Source organism: Cajanus cajan, chromosome 3, assembly GCF_000230855.2.
Source record: "Cajanus cajan strain Asha chromosome 3, NIPB_CcT2T_4, whole genome shotgun sequence".
Lineage (NCBI taxonomy): Eukaryota > Viridiplantae > Streptophyta > Magnoliopsida > Fabales > Fabaceae > Cajanus > Cajanus cajan.
Genome location: NC_138519.1, coordinates 13,880,226 through 13,898,205, shown reverse-complemented (window position 1 = coordinate 13,898,205; position 17,980 = coordinate 13,880,226). Strand labels below are relative to the sequence as shown.

General features: G+C 30.9%; 2 protein-coding genes across 3 annotated transcripts; both read right to left on the bottom strand.

The window, feature by feature from the left end:
- On the bottom strand, positions 1-8,432 carry LOC109793018 (serine carboxypeptidase-like 11). 2 transcript variants are annotated; one of them, XM_020352481.3, is made up of 14 exons: positions 8,211-8,430; positions 7,733-7,881; positions 7,077-7,153; positions 6,750-6,869; positions 6,478-6,580; positions 4,319-4,356; positions 4,027-4,125; positions 3,747-3,833; positions 3,483-3,638; positions 3,321-3,392; positions 3,020-3,135; positions 2,766-2,879; positions 385-430; positions 1-252 (listed from the first exon to the last, which is right to left on the bottom strand). In XM_020352481.3, the coding sequence occupies exons 1-14, from the start codon at positions 8,348-8,350 to the stop codon at positions 169-171; spliced, it is 1,401 nt and encodes a 466-aa protein (XP_020208070.2). In that variant the 5' UTR covers positions 8,351-8,430; the 3' UTR covers positions 1-168. The 2 variants fall into 2 exon arrangements, with proteins under 2 accessions (XP_020208070.2, XP_029126111.2); XM_029270278.2 differs by lacking the exons at positions 2,766-2,879; positions 3,020-3,135 and having other exon boundaries at positions 8,211-8,432.
- A 5,374-nt stretch (positions 8,433-13,806) lies between these two features.
- FES1A (Fes1A) lies at positions 13,807-17,218 on the bottom strand. Its single transcript, XM_020352478.3, has 6 exons — positions 16,979-17,218; positions 16,085-16,227; positions 15,925-15,975; positions 15,128-15,349; positions 14,936-15,038; positions 13,807-14,606 (listed from the first exon to the last, which is right to left on the bottom strand). The coding sequence occupies exons 1-6, from the start codon at positions 17,062-17,064 to the stop codon at positions 14,060-14,062; spliced, it is 1,152 nt and encodes a 383-aa protein (XP_020208067.1). The 5' UTR covers positions 17,065-17,218; the 3' UTR covers positions 13,807-14,059.
- Positions 17,219-17,980: the final 762 nt, after the last annotated feature.

Sequence of the window (17,980 nt, the reverse complement as noted above, 5' to 3'; positions counted from 1 at the left end):
TCAAGAGAAATGAAAAAGAATTAAATGTTAGAGACATTACAAGACAATCATTTGCCATTGCATTGCTCATTTATTATACAGAATCTTTAAACATTGATAATACAAAAAATATGATAGAGAAATGAGCGTAACATTGATAACCTTGTTTCTGCCAACATAGGTGCGGAGTTACAAAGGTAAATTAGCTATCCACCTTGTGAACATGCCAAAACCTTCCTCGGGCGTGTACCTGGAAACTGTGTGTCCTGAACCCTGCAATTAATTACAATAACATCAAATTTAGACAAGCCTACATGAGATAAATATTTCACCACATAATGCATTTTTCTTAAAAAAAAGAAAAAGAACAAAGAGGTACAATTGTTAAAATTTGAAAGATCTTACCTTCACAGTTGCAAAAGTCATTTGATTCGAGTAAGTTCTTGTGTATCTGCATAAAATGAAAATTATTCACAAAGATTTGGACACATGCTTCTTGTCTTAGGGTTTATTGGGAGAAAAAGCAAAATATAAAAATGAAACAAAGGTAAAATAGGATTGAAAAATAGTGTGTATCACCTTTTTTTCTATCTTTAAAATTTTGCCGTCTTTTATATGTTAATCAGGAATCTGCCATTATTTCATCTTCTATTACCCTCAGGTATGACTTTTGCGGCAAGGGATATCGGGGTGATGGGATCCCACTGATGAGTGCGGGAGTTAATCATGAAAGTATATGAAATTTTCTTGCTTATATATTATTTAATATATTTAATTTTAATCGCAACACTCATTTTATATTTAAATTCTAAATATCTAAAAATTAGGAATAATATAACGGTTATTATTGTTACCTAATAATTGTATCATGATTATAGAAATTAACATTAATGTGCAATTAAGGATTATAGAATAGAATAAACCACACAAGGCAAAAAGCCAAAACTTCTTGACATTCAAATCTATAACTGTTAAGTCTCAATTTTACCTCTTTTTGGATGAGACTTATTGAACAAATTTCACTCATCCTTTGAACCATTGCAATATAATTGTTCTCTTTTTGGTTCATTTTGCGTGCAGATATAACTAACCCAAATTCAGCTAAAAATACCTTAATACACTTCATTTTTTGTGCAGGTATTGAGCTAGAGATTTGAGGATTGAAGATCTTTGGGATTGGAAACAAAAGGAGCCAAGGAGCAGAGCAGAGTGGCTACGCCGGGCGCAAGATGACGCCGCGCCGGGCTTGAGAAGAACAGAGCAGTGGACTTCTGGAAGTCATACATGCGCCGGGCGCGAGACTCCACCACGCCGGGCGTGATCGAGGCAGAGAGTACCTCAAAACTCTCTGGAACGAATTGTGCCGGGCTTAATAGAGAATTGCGCCGGGCTTGCTCTAAGGCAGAGAATGCTTGAAAGCCTCTGGAAGACACTGCGCCGGGCGTAAAAAGTAATTGCGCCGGGCTTATGATGAGGCAGAAAGTGCTCAGAAGACGCTGCGCCAGGCGCGAAGACTTAGGCGTCGGGCGCGAAACCCTAATCTGACCTCCCAGGCTCGTATTTGAAGCCATTTTCGAGGGTTTCTCCCTCATTCTCACATTGGGCGCCTCTAGGAGCTGCGGAAGGGATTCCCAGGGCTTGGGATCGTCCGTGTGCGGATCTTTCCTTCGGTTCTTCATCCTTCTTTCATCTCTATTTTGTATTTGCCCTCTTTGTTGAGTGGTTTCACCCATTTTGTGGGGTTAGATGTAGCCAACATACTCTATTGTAATCCTTACGTTTTGAATGATATATATATTTGTTGTTTCATTCATTGTTGTGTTTGTTTCTTTGCTTAATGCTTGCTTTAGATTGATCACCCTTTGCATGATTTAAGGTTCCATTGAGTATTGGGAAATACCTTTGAAATTAGTTCTGGAACATATGCCTAGTGGAGATTGTATCTAGGGATAGAGCTTGACCCATTAGTAGTCTTAAACCCTAGCCCGTAATGCGGGTGTAGGTATTGGGTACTCAAGGGATTGATATTCAATATCCGCACCTAGGCTCTTTCTCTAAGGGATTAGGTTTGAGTAAACTTATGGGTTAACTAAGCAATGAATTTAACAAGAGATTAAGGATACATTAGTGTTACGTTCGGTGAAATCTGACCCCCACAGCCTCACAATACCATTATCCCATTTCTACTCTTTCCCATTCTAAAACTAATCTTTTTATAGTTTTAACATTCCAATAGTCATGCTCTTCATCTCACATTTACATGACAAACTATAAATTGGAATTATTCTTTAGGCACGAATAGTCAATAAATGCTTATTTTACCTTCTAATCCCTGTGGATACGATATTTTTACTACTTGAACGGCCGGTATACTTGCCGTGTTTGAGACCGTTGATGAAATTAAACTGATTTACAATTATAAGAAAAGTACTTCAACGGAAATCTCAATAGCACATTTTCATGGTTTGCCTATTCTAGTAGACATTACGTAATTTATCAAGAGGAGAGTGTTGGAAAATCTTATAATGCATGTCTCAATTCTTAGAGTGTAATTGTATATCTGTTAGACAACAGTACAACACCATTTCATGCTGATTGGGTATTTTCTCTCTGCACTTAAATTTTGGGTCAAACTCGTGATCCCATATGCTAAGGGACCCAGGGTTTTCCCACTAGGACCAACACATGCAAATGTGTGAGTAATGGTCAGATTCTGATGCATGATATAGTTTTGAATCTAAAGCAACTAAATATTTATGATATAAAGGCTAAAGTCTCATGCCTACCCTGCAACTTGACCTTTTACAAACCATGGCCTCCAATCTTCCACAATGGAATAGTTTAAAGCCCTTATCCATGCTTGAGTTGACATGAAAGGCACTAATACGTCATGATCCCCACTGTCAATGTCAACAAAACACAAATTGGCTTGTAAAATTAATCAGCTGGCTCTTGATAGCCACGAGATAGCTAAAAGAAAATACAAGAAAAAAAACAGTTTTCTGAGAACTAAACAAAACTTAGATGTGAAAATATCCACCTGTATATTAACGAACGATATCCTTTTGCACTGAGATTTACATGAATGTCAAAGCTACTAGAGATCTGAAACTCAAAATCAGTTTTGTAACAGCGTTCCCATTTTCCTATAGTTCCCTACAATATATTAAGGTATGTACATTAATCTGTATTATATCCTTTAACTGCTAAGCTACTTTGGTCAACGTCTGACTCAAATTTAAACTCATTTAGAACTAAGCATATAATAAAGTATTTGCTGTTAATTGTGATGCTGTATTACCAATCCACTAAACATAATGAACTAGATGTTTATATCAAACCTCTCGAATATGCAGCGACTTGCGAACACTCTCATCATTGGCCCATTGAGCGGAAAAGAAATCACTGTAAATCTACAATAACGTAAAATGGAGAAAATCAAATTTGGAACATTGTGGACAAAAGATGTGCGTGAGAGTCTATTCAAGCTATGCAAAAGTTACACTGCGGCATAAGTTATGCTCTCTTGTATAAGAACTAAGAGCGGCATCAAACTTCTGATTCAGAGATCTCCTCCACTGAGCTTCATGTTTCTTAGGCAAATAATCATCTTTGGCACATCCAATCAAAATGTTCGATAAATTAATTTCTGAAAGGCACTGAAAATAAGAAATAACAGTTTACAAATATGCTGAATAAACTGAACTGCTTTGAATAACAAGGGCAGAAAGAATTATCATAACAAAAATGGGAAAGTCATAACTTGCCTCATCAAAGTAGTTGAGATCTCTTAAACACAATTCATTTCTGGAATCAACATCTATATACTCTCCTTTACAATTTCTCTGCAGTGACTGTCCATAGATGGTAGATGACTAAGAAAGTAAGAACCATTGACATTTCTTTTTTAACATTTTTTAAATGAACTATATACGTCAGACTCTGCTGAAACTAAAATGATAACTAAATATTTTCATGCAAAATTTAACTTTATTAGAAAATACAATGTAAGTAGCCTTATTAAACTAGAAAAATGTACTACTTTACCGCATAGAGTTCATCAGAAATGAGTCCCATTCCATGAGCAAATGGGATTTGATAATTTTTTTCTTTTCGTGTTGTTACGGGGTTCCCTAGCAGATATCCCTGGAAATATCGTAACATCAATTTAGTCTTCATTGTTCATAAAGAGGAGTTGATAACATAACAACCTTGAAAACGTGAAAAGCTTGGTTGAATGTTTTGGAGTTTTGAAAATTGGATTCCATTATCAAAACCTTCTTTGTACAATTTTCTTTTTTCTAAAGTAAAAGCGTAGAAAGAGAAATTGATTGCAGACCTGGATATTTATCCGTGGTTGGAGACCTATTTCATTTCCTGTTAATCAAGGAAATTAAAGAATAACGGTTAGGTTTATCAAGTGCATGTTAAGCAAAACATATATGTGCATTTGCTTGTTTTTCTCATGTACAACAAACGATCGGTGTAATTGTACTCATATTGTACTCTAGAATTATTTTTTAAAGGACTCAAAGTCTCCAAAGCTAGGTGTTATGAAATAGTGTGTATAATATTTTTTTATTTATCTCATTTTTCTTTATAGCAAGTTTCAAAGGGGCATAATGATTATTATCAAATATGTGTATAACTTTTGATTAATTTAGATAATTATTAAACATATCTTATGTTTTCTGTCAAAATAAATATTAAAGATTAGTTTAGTTTATCTTAATAGCATTCTTTTAGTTTCAGGTATTTTGACGGTTTTTTGTGTCATAGACTTAGGAAAGCAAGAAGGAAGAGAAGACTAGCCAAAGACTTGAATAAGGGTCTCGCTCAAAGTCAATCATCATGGTCTCTTGAACAAGGGAAGGTCGAGACGAATCAAGAGATATCAAGACCTTTTACTTAAAACGAGGCTCTAAAGTTGCTTAAAGCTACACTCTGCTTACTTGAGCGAGCCACCTTGGCCGCTTGAGCAAGTAGAGGCTGAAACACCTATAAAAGTAGCCACAAAACAAAAATGTTCGCTCAAGCAAGCCAACACATCAAGCACTTATAAAGTTTAATTATCAATGAACTTGCTTAAATGAGTTGAAATGAGGAAAAAACCCATCTGAAAATTTATAAAAGGGACTTGATATAAAGAGAGAATTCATTGATTCACAAAGCATTTGAAGCTGTATTAGAGAGAGCAAAGCGAGAAACAAGAGACATCGCAGAGTTCTTTAAGGTCTTCTTGCTTTCTTTTGAGCAATTTTATTAGCCATGAGTGACTAGTTCATCCTATTGTTTGGATTTGACGTAGTTGACTTTGATTACATATAATTCTTCTTATTCTTATTCAATGAGATTTTTATTTAGTAAATTGTTGTTTTTCTTATCTTAATACTTGTTGATGTCTTGAATTACTTGATCACCCATTGCATAATTTCATAGAATTGATATAAGATAGGGAAATTTTTTTAAAATTACAATCTGAATAACAACACTAATAATACTTATTACTAGAAATAAGATAAAAATTATTAGTTGATATTTTAAATCTCTAATCTTAATGTAGGTTATTTAATTAACTTCACCAAGTAATTGAGATTTTTATTAAGAAATCTAAAATTTCTTAGCTAAGGTATTCAGTTAAAATACTTTCATTGGTTGTTAAATTAATATAATAATAACTGAAATTGAAAAATTATTGGAAAAGATATATTTGAGAAAGGTCAGTGATATCATTCTTTGACATATTTTATTAAAAATTTATAACTATCTTTTTAATCTGATATTGAAATCCTAAAAGTATGTTCTTAACTATTATGTATGTGTACTTCAAACAAATCTCTTATATACTCCCCTAATTAGCATATTTTAGATTAATTAATTGTATCGCAGTTTTCTATGAATTTGATATTCGTATTTTTGTCTATTTTATTATTTACGACAATTGACACACTTGTCAAAAGTTTAACATAGAACAAGTCAAAAAGGAAGATAATGGGGTTATTAAATACTCTCTATGTCTTACAATGACAACAGTTTTAGCATTTGGAAAATGTCCTTGAATGATTTTTTCACTTTTTAAGTATAATATTAATTAGTTTTCTTTTTCCTAATTTTTACTTTAATAAATTATTTAACCACTACAATTCAAAGTAATGCATTTATTGAAAAAGCACTATATTTGTTGTTATATTTAATATATGTGTGTAAACCTTAAACTACATTTATTGTGAGACAGGTGGAGTAAAAAATTTAAGTATAATTAGTGAACAAATTAGATTAATAAATCCAATCTTGACTTGAATTTATGTTTTGCCAACTTCTTTAGACCAAAGGAGAATCCGAATAATTAGTGTATTAGTGTGAGAATATTAGTTAAAATGATTAATTAAGAGAAACATTTTCTGCTACACTGTCATTATAAGTTGTAAATAAAAGACAATAGCTATTAATTGAATAACTGTTTCATCTTATGAATTAAGCCATATGGATTTGGTTTACCATTTGAAATTTCTTGAACAACAGCAGGGGTAGGAATGCCAGAATATGAATCAGCTCCCATGTAAAATTCATTTGAAATAAATTCTGGGTGATCAATCAGCCACTACAGAGATTACCAGATAAAGATGTAAGCTTACAAACAAAATGATCAAAATTATATATAGCTTGTTTTCAATATGGTTACGAGATGGTTTCTCCTAAAGTAAGCTAATAAACCATAGGAGAAAAAGAAAAGGATCGCACCAAATATGACAGTAACATTCTGAGTGTACCTTCCTAAGAAATTGATGGATATGGTGAACTAATTTCCAGTCACTTCGGTGAGCAGTGAGATTTTTTGCATACGAGAAGCCAGTTCCGAAAGGCAAATCTACAAAAATAATGTTACATACCTGACAAAAAAAAAAAAGAACATTTACATTAGTGGCACCACATCATACTCCAATAACAAAATCATGTAACAAGGACAAGTATTACACTGCATACAGTTGTCTCAACACATTACAATCACGTGCTTAATAATTATTTTTATAAATTGAGTTAACTTGACCAAACAAAATCAATGTCAAGTTCATGAGGATGCATTCTGTAATCTATACCTTTGTCCATGACTGTGGCCTCAAGATCAAATTTTGCCTGCTCCCATCATATGCCTCAGTGTCGAGTGCAAATGGACCTATTTTACACTCGATGACAAAACTTATTCAGTCTGGGAATGTTATTGAGTGAATCACTTTTTGTAGGATCAATTCAATTGTAGTAGTGGAAAAGTAAACCAGACATGGAAAAATAGTGAAAGCACAACAGTGGTGTCAATATTTTGCAGCAATATGATTTCTGTATGATGCAAATCTATGCCAACCTGGCTATATGATTGTATTTGAATTAGATAAAAATAATAATAATAATAATAATAATAATAATAAATTGAGTTAAAATTTAGATACTGCCTCATCTATAACACTATTTGTGTCAATTTGCATCCTATTCTGATCCTATCACTAGATCAACTTTAATAGTTCATTAATGTATCATCTTCCAATGTGAAATAGTTAAAACATGTTTGGATATAAGTCTAGAAACACTTTTAAGAGTTTCTTTATTTAAAAATACTTTTTATTTTTAATAGAGAAGTCCTTAAAAATCCATCTTAATTATATCTAAATAGACTTAGTCAAATAGATGGGTAATAAAATATAAATGTAGTGCTTGTTATTATAGGAATTAACATAAGAAAGTTTAAATCTCAAGTTACCTATTTGAAAGAGAAGACCCGATAATGAAGAGCAACCAGGACCACCAGTTAGCCAAAGCATAAGAGGGTCTTTTTCTGGGTTGTTCTCTGACTTAATAAAATAATAAAATACTTGCATATCATCATCTCTTTCTCCCAATCCCACATACCTGTGATATATGCACAAAACTATGACACTAGATTAAAAAGGAATAAAAATATTAAGTAAACCTAAACTACATTATTTCTAATTAGTTTTTACATGATAATATGTAATTAAGTGCTATTTAAATGCATGTTGGATGAGATCATGTGAAAGCATGAACACATAGTAATCTTGAAGGAGGTAATAATTTCTTACACACAACATAACCATTTCTCTTACTTGTTATGTCTTACCAGTACTGTTGCACATGACTGAATGAAGAGTAAATACCATTAAGTTGATCAAATTAAAATTTAATATCTTGAAACCAAAAGGAGAATTGCTGTTTCTTACCCTGTTTCAAGTTCAAAAGGAAGAGGCCCTTCAAAGCCAGGAAGCACTTCTACCTTTGAACGAGAGGTTCCAAGCTGAGATGATATCTGTATGAAAAGTGCAAGAGCAACTAGAAGAATAAGGTGCAAATTCCAACACATTAGAAATGATGCTTATTTCCAGAAGCTGAATTTTCTTGTGAAGTTTTAGAAATGGCAAATGGGATATTGAACAAAAACAAAGGTGGTTGTTAAATTTTATATATACGTGTAGCAGGTTGGATTTAAAAATGTAATCGAATCTTCAATTCTATATACATAAATCTCTTCGCGTGTTACTCGTTCTAAATAAGAAAAGCATATCCCGCTCATACAATTTCTTCGGTTTGGTTTTTTTTTTTCTGAACACTTTTTTTATGATAATAATAAAAAAATATGTTAAAGATCTCACTTCATATAAAATTAAAATTATAATAATATATATAAGTGAGAAGCAACTTACAAATTAATTTTATAAGATTAAAAGTATGTTTACACGTAAACAGAGATGGACCCATGTAGAAGAGAGTGGGCATTTGACACACATATTTTTTATGTAAAAAATAATATTTTTAAAAATAAAAGTTATATTATAACAAAATAAATATATATATTTAAATCATATGTATAAAATATAAATTTAAAGGATTTGTTTATTTATTTGATATTTATCAAACTTTCAAAGGAGATTAGTTCTTATATGTGATAAAGAATACTCCTTAATAACAACTTAATTTTTTTAAAAAGTTTAACTTTTGATAAAATAAAATTTGTAGCATATATATTTACCTTTTGTACTTTTATTTACGTATACATCGATTTAAAAAAATTAAAATAGTAAAGATTGTAAGATTGTATATTTTGATTAAAAAATCAAAATGGGAAAGATTTTGGAAGATTTATATTCTATTTAGAATTTTTATTATAAAATATGTTTTGAAATAAGTTATCATCTAAAATATTATATTTGATATTAAAAATATGTTTATATTATAAATAAATTAAACTTGATTTTTATACAATTTAGCATATTTATTTTTATGTTTTTATTAGTATTAAATTATTATAAAGTATATTTTTAGGATTGTAGTTCTAATCAAACATTTAAAAAATGTCTATGATAGATAAATAAGTTATATTTAAGACATGTATTTTAAAAAATTTCAAACCTACTAAATTATAATATAACATAGTCTGACCTAACTTATTTTTATCATTAATCGTAAGTATAGATATAAAAGTTTGTAAAAAATAATTATAATATATATTTATACTTTTAAAAATTACATGTAAAATTTTTAGTACTATAAATATATAAATAATTATTGTCTCCATTATCTAAAATTTCTGAATCTGTCACTGCACGTCAATGACGTGATATTTTGCATCTAAAAAAAGTTATATATAATTATTTTTACATTTTTTCAGATATGAAGAGAGAGACATTTGAATCCACATTCTCAACTTTGTTCTAAATATGTATTAAGTTAAACTCTAATCCATTTCACTTTTTTAAAATGATATCAAAATATATCAAAATCTATTTTAATAAATATTGTTGAACTTATTAAATTACCTACTATCATCTCATTATTCACCATTCACAAATGCCAAATTGACTTAGGTTCCAATTTACTTTCTTAAAAATTTAATGTGAATTAGAACAAAAAAAAAAAAAAAAAAAAAACCTATTTTGTACTCATGCATATAATCTGGTAGAGGTTAGAAAGGTGCTCCAATACAATTGGCTTTCCTTGCATATAATTTATGTTGATAAATGGAGAATGACTGCAGCCAAAGTCCAAAATCACATGTTGAGAAGATAAAGTGTATATCAGTTTAAAATCAACTGAAAAACACGCATTCTGATGAAAAAAATAAAGGTTTGTGTGTAGATTTTTTTTTTAACCTTATTTAAGTTCAACTTAATTAGTTCTCAACCAAGAAATTGAATAGGCTATATGTTTCATTAATTTGGGAAGGAAAAAAAAATTGATAGTCTTCCTATGTGTTTCAATTACATTTGTTGTCGTTGTATATGTTGGCTGTCGTTTGGGTTTGCTCAAAATGTATTAGGCTTTTGGTTTATTAAGTTCAAATCATTAAACTCGTTTAAATGATGTAAAGAAATTTAGGTCAAAGATAAACATTATAATGGTCTATCGAGGATTCTTTTGACGCATAGCATTTGTTCATATTCCTACGGAAGAAATGAGTAACGGTTTGCTCGACCGTTTATGCAATTGAACTAGATCAATTAATGAATTTTTTTGTCAGAATGTTGCAATCAATATTTTTAAACTTCATAATGCCACTTTTATGAAACATTTTTCAAAATGTCACAGTTTATATTACGTTGAGAAATTGGGTACGGGGTTCACTTCTCAACAAGTTTTCTTATTTTTTTAATTTATAAAAATACTTTTTAATGTATATATATATATATATATATATATATATATATATATATATGAGTAAAGTATAATATTGTTAAAAAAGGATTAAAGTATAAATTAAATTTAAAGGTCAAAATAAATTTAAATAATATAAATTACAAATAAATAAATATATATTTCTTATTATTATTAAAGAAAATACATCTAAAAAAACACATTGATCATAATTGTTGAAGTTGTGAACATTATTTTCTTGAGTGTCTAATAATTCAAGAATAACCACATTTTTTGAATTAACCCTTTTGAGTACTTGTTATACATTTAGCAAATATATCAATTATCGTAAGTAATAAATTAGATAGAAGCCCAACTTATCAAATCTACATAGACTTGTGTTATAATTGTTTAATTATAATATAGTACTAAAATAGGCTCTTAATTTATGTTTTTCTTGATTTTGTTATTTTAATTTTTATTACATCTCACCTACTCTTTTCTAGCCTAAAATTTGTCGTGCGAGGTGAAACTCTGATTGTAGAACTGTACTACGATCTAGAGATTGAAAGGACTTATAGAAGAAATAACACTCTATGAAGGAGACAACAACAAGTAGTCGAGACATCATAGTACCTAAATTAATGGAATAAGAAAAAGCATATCTTCCTCCTCTGCCACCACCATCAATGAGGAAGACAATGGATGACCACATGGCACACCATGGTCCCCTCAAGTTTAATAACATTGCAAGACCTACAACCGCAGCCACTCAATTCAAAATTAAGCTAGCATTACTTAACATGATAAGGGGAATCACTTTTCTAGAGCCAACAATGAAGATTCTCATACCCATCTATCTAAGTTCATCATGATTTGCAACACTATGCAATATCAAGGTGTTCTAGATAGCACTATCATATTGGTAATGTTTCCTTTCCTACTCTCTAGGAGAGCGAGCTATTGGGGCATGCAATCTTTCTTACCCAACATTTTTGCTACATGGGAAGAGTTGGCCAAAATTTTTTTGGAGAAATACTTCCTTCTCAAGAAAGTCAAGCAAATCAAGATGGGTTATCAATAACTTTCGATAAAAGGCAGATGAGTCACTATCAGAAGTGTGGGATAGATATCATAATCTATTGAAGAAGTACTTGAGTCATTGGTTAGACAAAATGGATCATATGTGTACCTTTTTGGATGGACTCTTATTTGACACAAAGCTTATCCTAAATGTCTCAACTAGGAGCAACATTAACTATAAGACACCAGAGGAAGCAATAGTCATCATAGAGAGCATTATTAGTAGTCATAATGGATCTCAAAGGTCAAGATTTGCACCACAAAAAGGAGTGTACGAGTTGGATCCCAATGAGGCAATATTAACCCAAAAAAAAAACTTTTGACTCAACAACTGCTTTTGCATACTGTTTCAGTGGTTGTGAGAGTTGTGAAAGCACTCATCTACAAGGCTAATTTGGGGCAATAGTGGAAGAATCTCAATAGAAGGTTAATTAAATGGGAAATCAAGGAAGGTATAGCGACAATCAAGGTGGAAACTTTAATGAGGAAAATAGCAATAACACCATAATCTTGGACGATGGGACCAAAATAATGCAAATAGATCTAGTGCCCCTCCTTAAGCACCTAAAATGAACCTATATGACCGTCAAATAAGGTTGGAAAATGTTTTTAACTAGTTCATATAAACCTTCACATAAAATCAAAAGAACACACAAGTTACAATTAGAGATTTAGAGGTAAAGATAGGACAACTTGCCCCTCAAACATAAGAGCGAATTTTTGATAAGTTTGTTACAGCTACTAAGAACTCTAAGGGAAACTATAGTGTTATTTTTATAAAAGGTAGAAAAGAATATGGTGTGGAAGCTAATGAGAAAAGTAAGGAGAAGAAAAAAAATCTATAACCATTATCTATTTTTCCTCCACCACTTATGACCTCATAATCCTCGTCCCACCCTCCACCACCCACCTCCCCCCCCCCCCCCCCCAACACATTTTGCTTTGCCTCCAAAGAATCATTTACTAGATAGATACTAAGATTTAGAATACTAGGGTAAAATCTATCAATTGTTATAAATTATTTACCTATTATAAATATTTGTGGTAAATATGTTATTACAATATAACTCACTTATGTACCTCAAGAACAACTCTTACTTCAAAACTCTTCTTTGCAATAATCAATTCACACTTTCAAAGACCAAATTGAATTTAACCAAAGAAAAAAAAAAAAAAAAAAACTAACTCAAACAATTTCTTCACGTTTTTAAATTTTTTTTTTAATCAACTTTATTTATTTGTGTTGCCTTTTCCTTCCGTTCATCAAATCACTATGCTGCTTTGATTAGTTTTTTTTTTTTCTAACCACTTTTTGTTTTATAAACACCAGCGTAATAACTCGTGTGATATAGTGCTAAGTTTTTAATGTTTATTTTTTATATGATTATAACTTTTAATATATTTTAGACTTAGAAATATATAATATATTTAAATATTTTTATCCACATACCTAATATCATTTTCATTTTTATAAACTCTTTTTTAAATATTATTTTTTCTTATAAATATATTGCATTTGTATATACTTTTAAGCATCTGCATAATTCTAAACCTTATTTTTGTCATATAATTAAATAAAAATTAATTAGGGGAAATATTTATCTTTAAAATATAATTAAATATTTTTTGAGTGATAGAATATTATAAAAAATATATATATCTTTGATTCGTTATATACTTATATATAAAATAAATCACTGTGATTTAATTTTATATTTAAAATTGACGGATCATTTCATAAAATTAAAATTAAAGTTTCGATTTACATATATTAAAAATAAATTTTATATATGATAAAAATTAAATTATTATATCCAAGCAAAAAATTTAAAATTTAAAGAATTAAAATTGAGTTCTTTGCGATGGGCTCACTCGGTTCGTCTCTTCATTGTAGGAAAGTTTTAGGTTTAGTGTTTAATAATTTATCCAAAACAAATATTTAACAAATAATGAAAATTAAATCAAAGATAATTCAAATTTTCTAAAAATTTAAAATTCTCATCCAAATACAACATAAAGGATATTGGCGACAATTCGGACCATGCATACATGCAAGAATGGAATTGTAACATCTAAAAATCTATAACAAGGATGAAAAATAACAACTGCAAAAAAAATCACAGGGATCAGTATCACCACTTTAATCACGCATTAAAAACCTATAACAGAAGGCTACTTATAACCATGAGATCATCCTAGGACACAATGGAAGACCAATCTGAGGTGAGAAAAGGAAAAAAAGAAAAACATAGCTTATAAATGAAAAAAGAAAGAGATAACTATTGTATGATAAGATAGAAAGAAAGTAAAGGATAAAATCCATAAACATTTAAACTTTCATCTGATAGATAGTATCTGTCTATGAACTAGCATTTCCTCCTTCTCTATTTGAACTAACTTGATTGTTAGATACTGCAGGTGACCCTAAAAGCAACGGGGTTTCTTTCTTTTCATTGCTCGAGTCTTTCTTTGAAGATGGATTCACAGCTGAAGATCTCAGTGGAGGCTCAAAAAATTTGCTAGCAACATCTGGAGGCGGGGCATCTTCCCCAGGAAGAACTAGAAGACCTTTCTCCCGAAGAGAAGACGGCTCATCGAAGTGCGTGCTCCAAAGGGAGTCCACAAGCTGCCTCTCCTCCCTGACCACGCCGAGGTCTTCAGTTGACATTGAACTGATATTGTTTATTCGTTCTTGAAGAAGTTGCTTCATTTTCTCACTGTCTTCCTCGGTTACATCTTTTGTATTGCGAGTGAGCTCAAGAAGACCTCGAAGTGCAGCTTCTCTGACATCTGAATCTTCACTAGAGGCAAGGTGCATCAACATTCGAGGAAACCCGAGCTCATTTGCAATGTTGCGATCTGAACTGTTCTCCTCTAACAGGTAATGGATCAAATTCAGAGCTTTCCTGAAAGATTGTAAAATTAACCAAGGTTAGGATTCAGTGTTCTAGAAGTGTGTTTGAATACAAGCTTAAAAGAACTTTTGAGACATACTAAAGAAAATATTTTTATTCTCAATAAAGAAATTCTCAAAAGTTTTTTTAAATCTGTATCAAAACAGACTCTAACTATAAAATTAATCAATATACAGAAGTACCATCATGTGAAAACATGAACACTGTTATTAATTAAATTACAAAATCAATAATGAGGACATCAAATGGTACAAATTCCTCCTAAATGACAAATTCATGGGAAAACATGATTAGAAGCTTTTCAGAATAACCTTAATTACCTTTGAAATCTCACATTTTCAGAGGATAGTGCATCCTTCAAGGCTGCATAACCATTTGCCAAACGAAAAGCAATGATGCCTGGTTTGTTGTGTCGAATTAGTGCTGCAGAGTTGTTCCAAAAACAGAAAAGTCAGTACCATTCCAATCTCAGGAAAGAAAATATCACAACTCCAAGGTATGATAATACATACAAGATATTGCACCCAGTGCTTTAGTTCTAACAGTCACATCGGGATCTGAGCTGAAATTAGAAATAAGAGGTTCAAAGCCATTTGCTTCCATGACAAGTTGCTGACTCCGAGGATTATTCTGGACGATTGTGGTCACAACATCAGCAGCCTTTGCTCGAATATTAGCATGAGAATTCTTTAGGTAACCAAGAAGAGGAACCAACCCACCAATTGAGTGAAGATCTGGGAAACAGGTAATACCAGTAAATATGTTAGACATACAAGTGTCGAATCATAGAAAACACCATTCCATTAACCAACCAATTATCAAAAACCACAGAAAAATGTACAGACTAACAAATGAAAAATCAGATTTCTATGGTGCCAAGCATAGCCATGATCACAGAAAATAAGAGAACAAAAACAATTAGACTATCGAGGAAAGTTATGAGTCAACAATTCACATAAAAAGCCTGATAAATGTTGACCATTGATGCCAGAGTAAATAAACCTAATGCATTGATTTATGCAAAACCATATCAATTCAATACGAGTGATAACTATTCGTGCAACATTGACCCCTGCACTGCCCAAATTTCATGGCACTTCATCATCCAGCATATAACAGACCGATACTAAAATTCCAGATGAAGAATTAAATCATGATCTATAAAATTATGTAATAATTCCCCATAGGAAACTACCATAAACAAGCTTAAGCATGACAATTGACAACTAACTACTAATTAACATAATTATTGTCCCTAAACTTTCCAACAAAGTCAAGATCATAACCATTCAAAATCATCAAAACTCACCATTGGCCATGTCAATTGACTCAACATGCTCTTGCAACTCATCCAACATATCTGTCAAAAAAATCAAATTAGAAATCCACCCTTAGTTAGCATGGATTAACTCAAAAATAAAAGGCAGATTATTTTTAGCTAATCTTGCACTTCAGTAAATGTTAAATACCTTCAATGTCAGCAGGGGTAACTCCTTGGTCTTTCAACACTTCCTCTGGAGTTTGCATTACAAGTGTGATCTCTTTCATACGTTTTACAACATCAATGGTCTGTGCTTGCATCGCTTCCATAAACCATCTCCGATCCTCCTCACTACATAATCACAAAAAATCACAAATCAGAACCAAGTCCATCGAATATTAATTTCGGCCTCCTTATTCATTTTCAACTACAATAAGCAATTTGTTTTTCAAAAAAACAATTACAACAACTAAATTTTCAGTTTTTCACAAATAGGTATGCAATTTTGCAACAAAAGCCTAAAACTAGGGAAACAGAAACCTTCATACATTGTTCAACTACAGCATTACAAAATTAACAAAATATCATAGTCCACACAATATTAACTCAATCCTCCTGATTCATTAAACTACAAGAACCTTTTCTTTCCAAAAACATTAAAGTTTCGCTAATACACATTTCAGCAACTACAACCCCGAAGAAAAAAACATTACTAGGCAATCATAAATTTACAAAATCATACTGTAGTAATATTAACACAAATTCAACCACACGAACAATGTTTTACCCCAAAAGAATATAACAAATTACAGAATCACAAATCGCAAAATCATACCCCAGTCCACTAATCATTGAACCTACCTTCCTCATTCACTCTGCAAATAAATAAATATATATATATATATATATATATATATATATATATATATATATATATTAATTCAAAAAGTGATTTTGAAACATGGGTATGCGTCTTCCAGCAACTACAACTAGTAAAAACGAAATTTTAATAGTTTTATTTACCCGAACCTTATAAAGAGGACAAACGCAACTTCAACTCAAGAGAACTGGGCAAATAAAAAAGCTAAAATTGAATTTGGACCTTAAATTGCGCGTGGGGCGAGTTCCATCGGAGTTAGCAATGCTCCATTTGAGCAATCCATCCCAGTTGGGTCCGTCTTTGGCCATTCGAACGATTTGACAGAAACTCAAAAACAAACAATCTTATAAATTATAAGTTTTTCGAATAGGAAGTGTGGGATTCAGATATATCGTTTCAGCAACGTGTGAGTGTGAACGATTCGGGAAACGTCTCAAAAATTCGGGAAGCTTGTGGAAACGAGAAAAAGGGAAAGGAAACGTCAAAACTGGGTTCTGTGGCTTTTGGGGTTGGGTTGGGCGGCTCTGATGATGGGCCTCACCATACATGGCCCAGATCCATTACTTCTTTTATTTTGTATACTACCTTTGTATTTTTTTATTTATTTTCTTTTTGTCATAAATATTTCTTTCTAGAAATTAGGTTTTTGAATTAAATTTTAACATTCTAAAAACTATTTCAGAAATACATTTTGGGTTGGTATTATTTATGGGGTATCGGAAATAAAAGATACGTTGCAATATGACTAATTTCGTGTGGGTGTAGTGCAGGTCGAAATAAAGTACCCTGTCAAAAGTTGCAACAGACTGACTGATACAAAAGAAGTATACAAAGAAAATAAAGGATACGTTGCAAGATAATTTTTTAAATAAAATAGGTTTAAATATGATTTTAGTTTTTTAAATTTAAATTAAATTTATTTTTTGTCTTTTAAACTTTAAATTGATCTTTTTATTCTTTGTAATTTTAAAAAAAAATTATTTTAGTCTTTATAATCAAATTTTGTCAAAAAAATCTATTAAATATTATCGTAAAAAATATATTTACTGGTATTGTTGTGGGTAAAAACATCACATTAAGTTTCAGTCCGTCACTTTTTGATGTATTATTAATGATATAAGAGAGCAAAACAAAATTTTTGAAAATCGACCAAAAATAAATTTATCCTAAATTTGAAAGATTAAAAATATATTTAAATAATAAAATAATATCAGAAAATTTGTC

Coding starts and splice junctions, on each gene's coding strand:
- LOC109793018 (XM_020352481.3), bottom strand. CDS start 8,350: ATGTGTTGGAATTTGCACCTTATTCTTCTAGTTGCTCTTGCACTTTTC. Junction 6,870..7,076: donor GGCCACAGTCATGGACAAAG/GTATAGATTACA, acceptor TTTTTTTGTCAG/GTATGTAACATTATTTTTGT. Junction 253..384: donor TGACTTTTGCAACTGTGAAG/GTAAGATCTTTC, acceptor AATTAATTGCAG/GGTTCAGGACACACAGTTTC.
- FES1A (XM_020352478.3), bottom strand. CDS start 17,064: ATGGCCAAAGACGGACCCAACTGGGATGGATTGCTCAAATGGAGCATT. Junction 16,228..16,978: donor CGCCCCACGCGCAATTTAAG/GTCCAAATTCAA, acceptor GTGATTATGTAG/TGAGGAGGATCGGAGATGGT. Junction 15,350..15,924: donor GTCAATTGACATGGCCAATG/GTGAGTTTTGAT, acceptor CCTGTTTCCCAG/ATCTTCACTCAATTGGTGGG.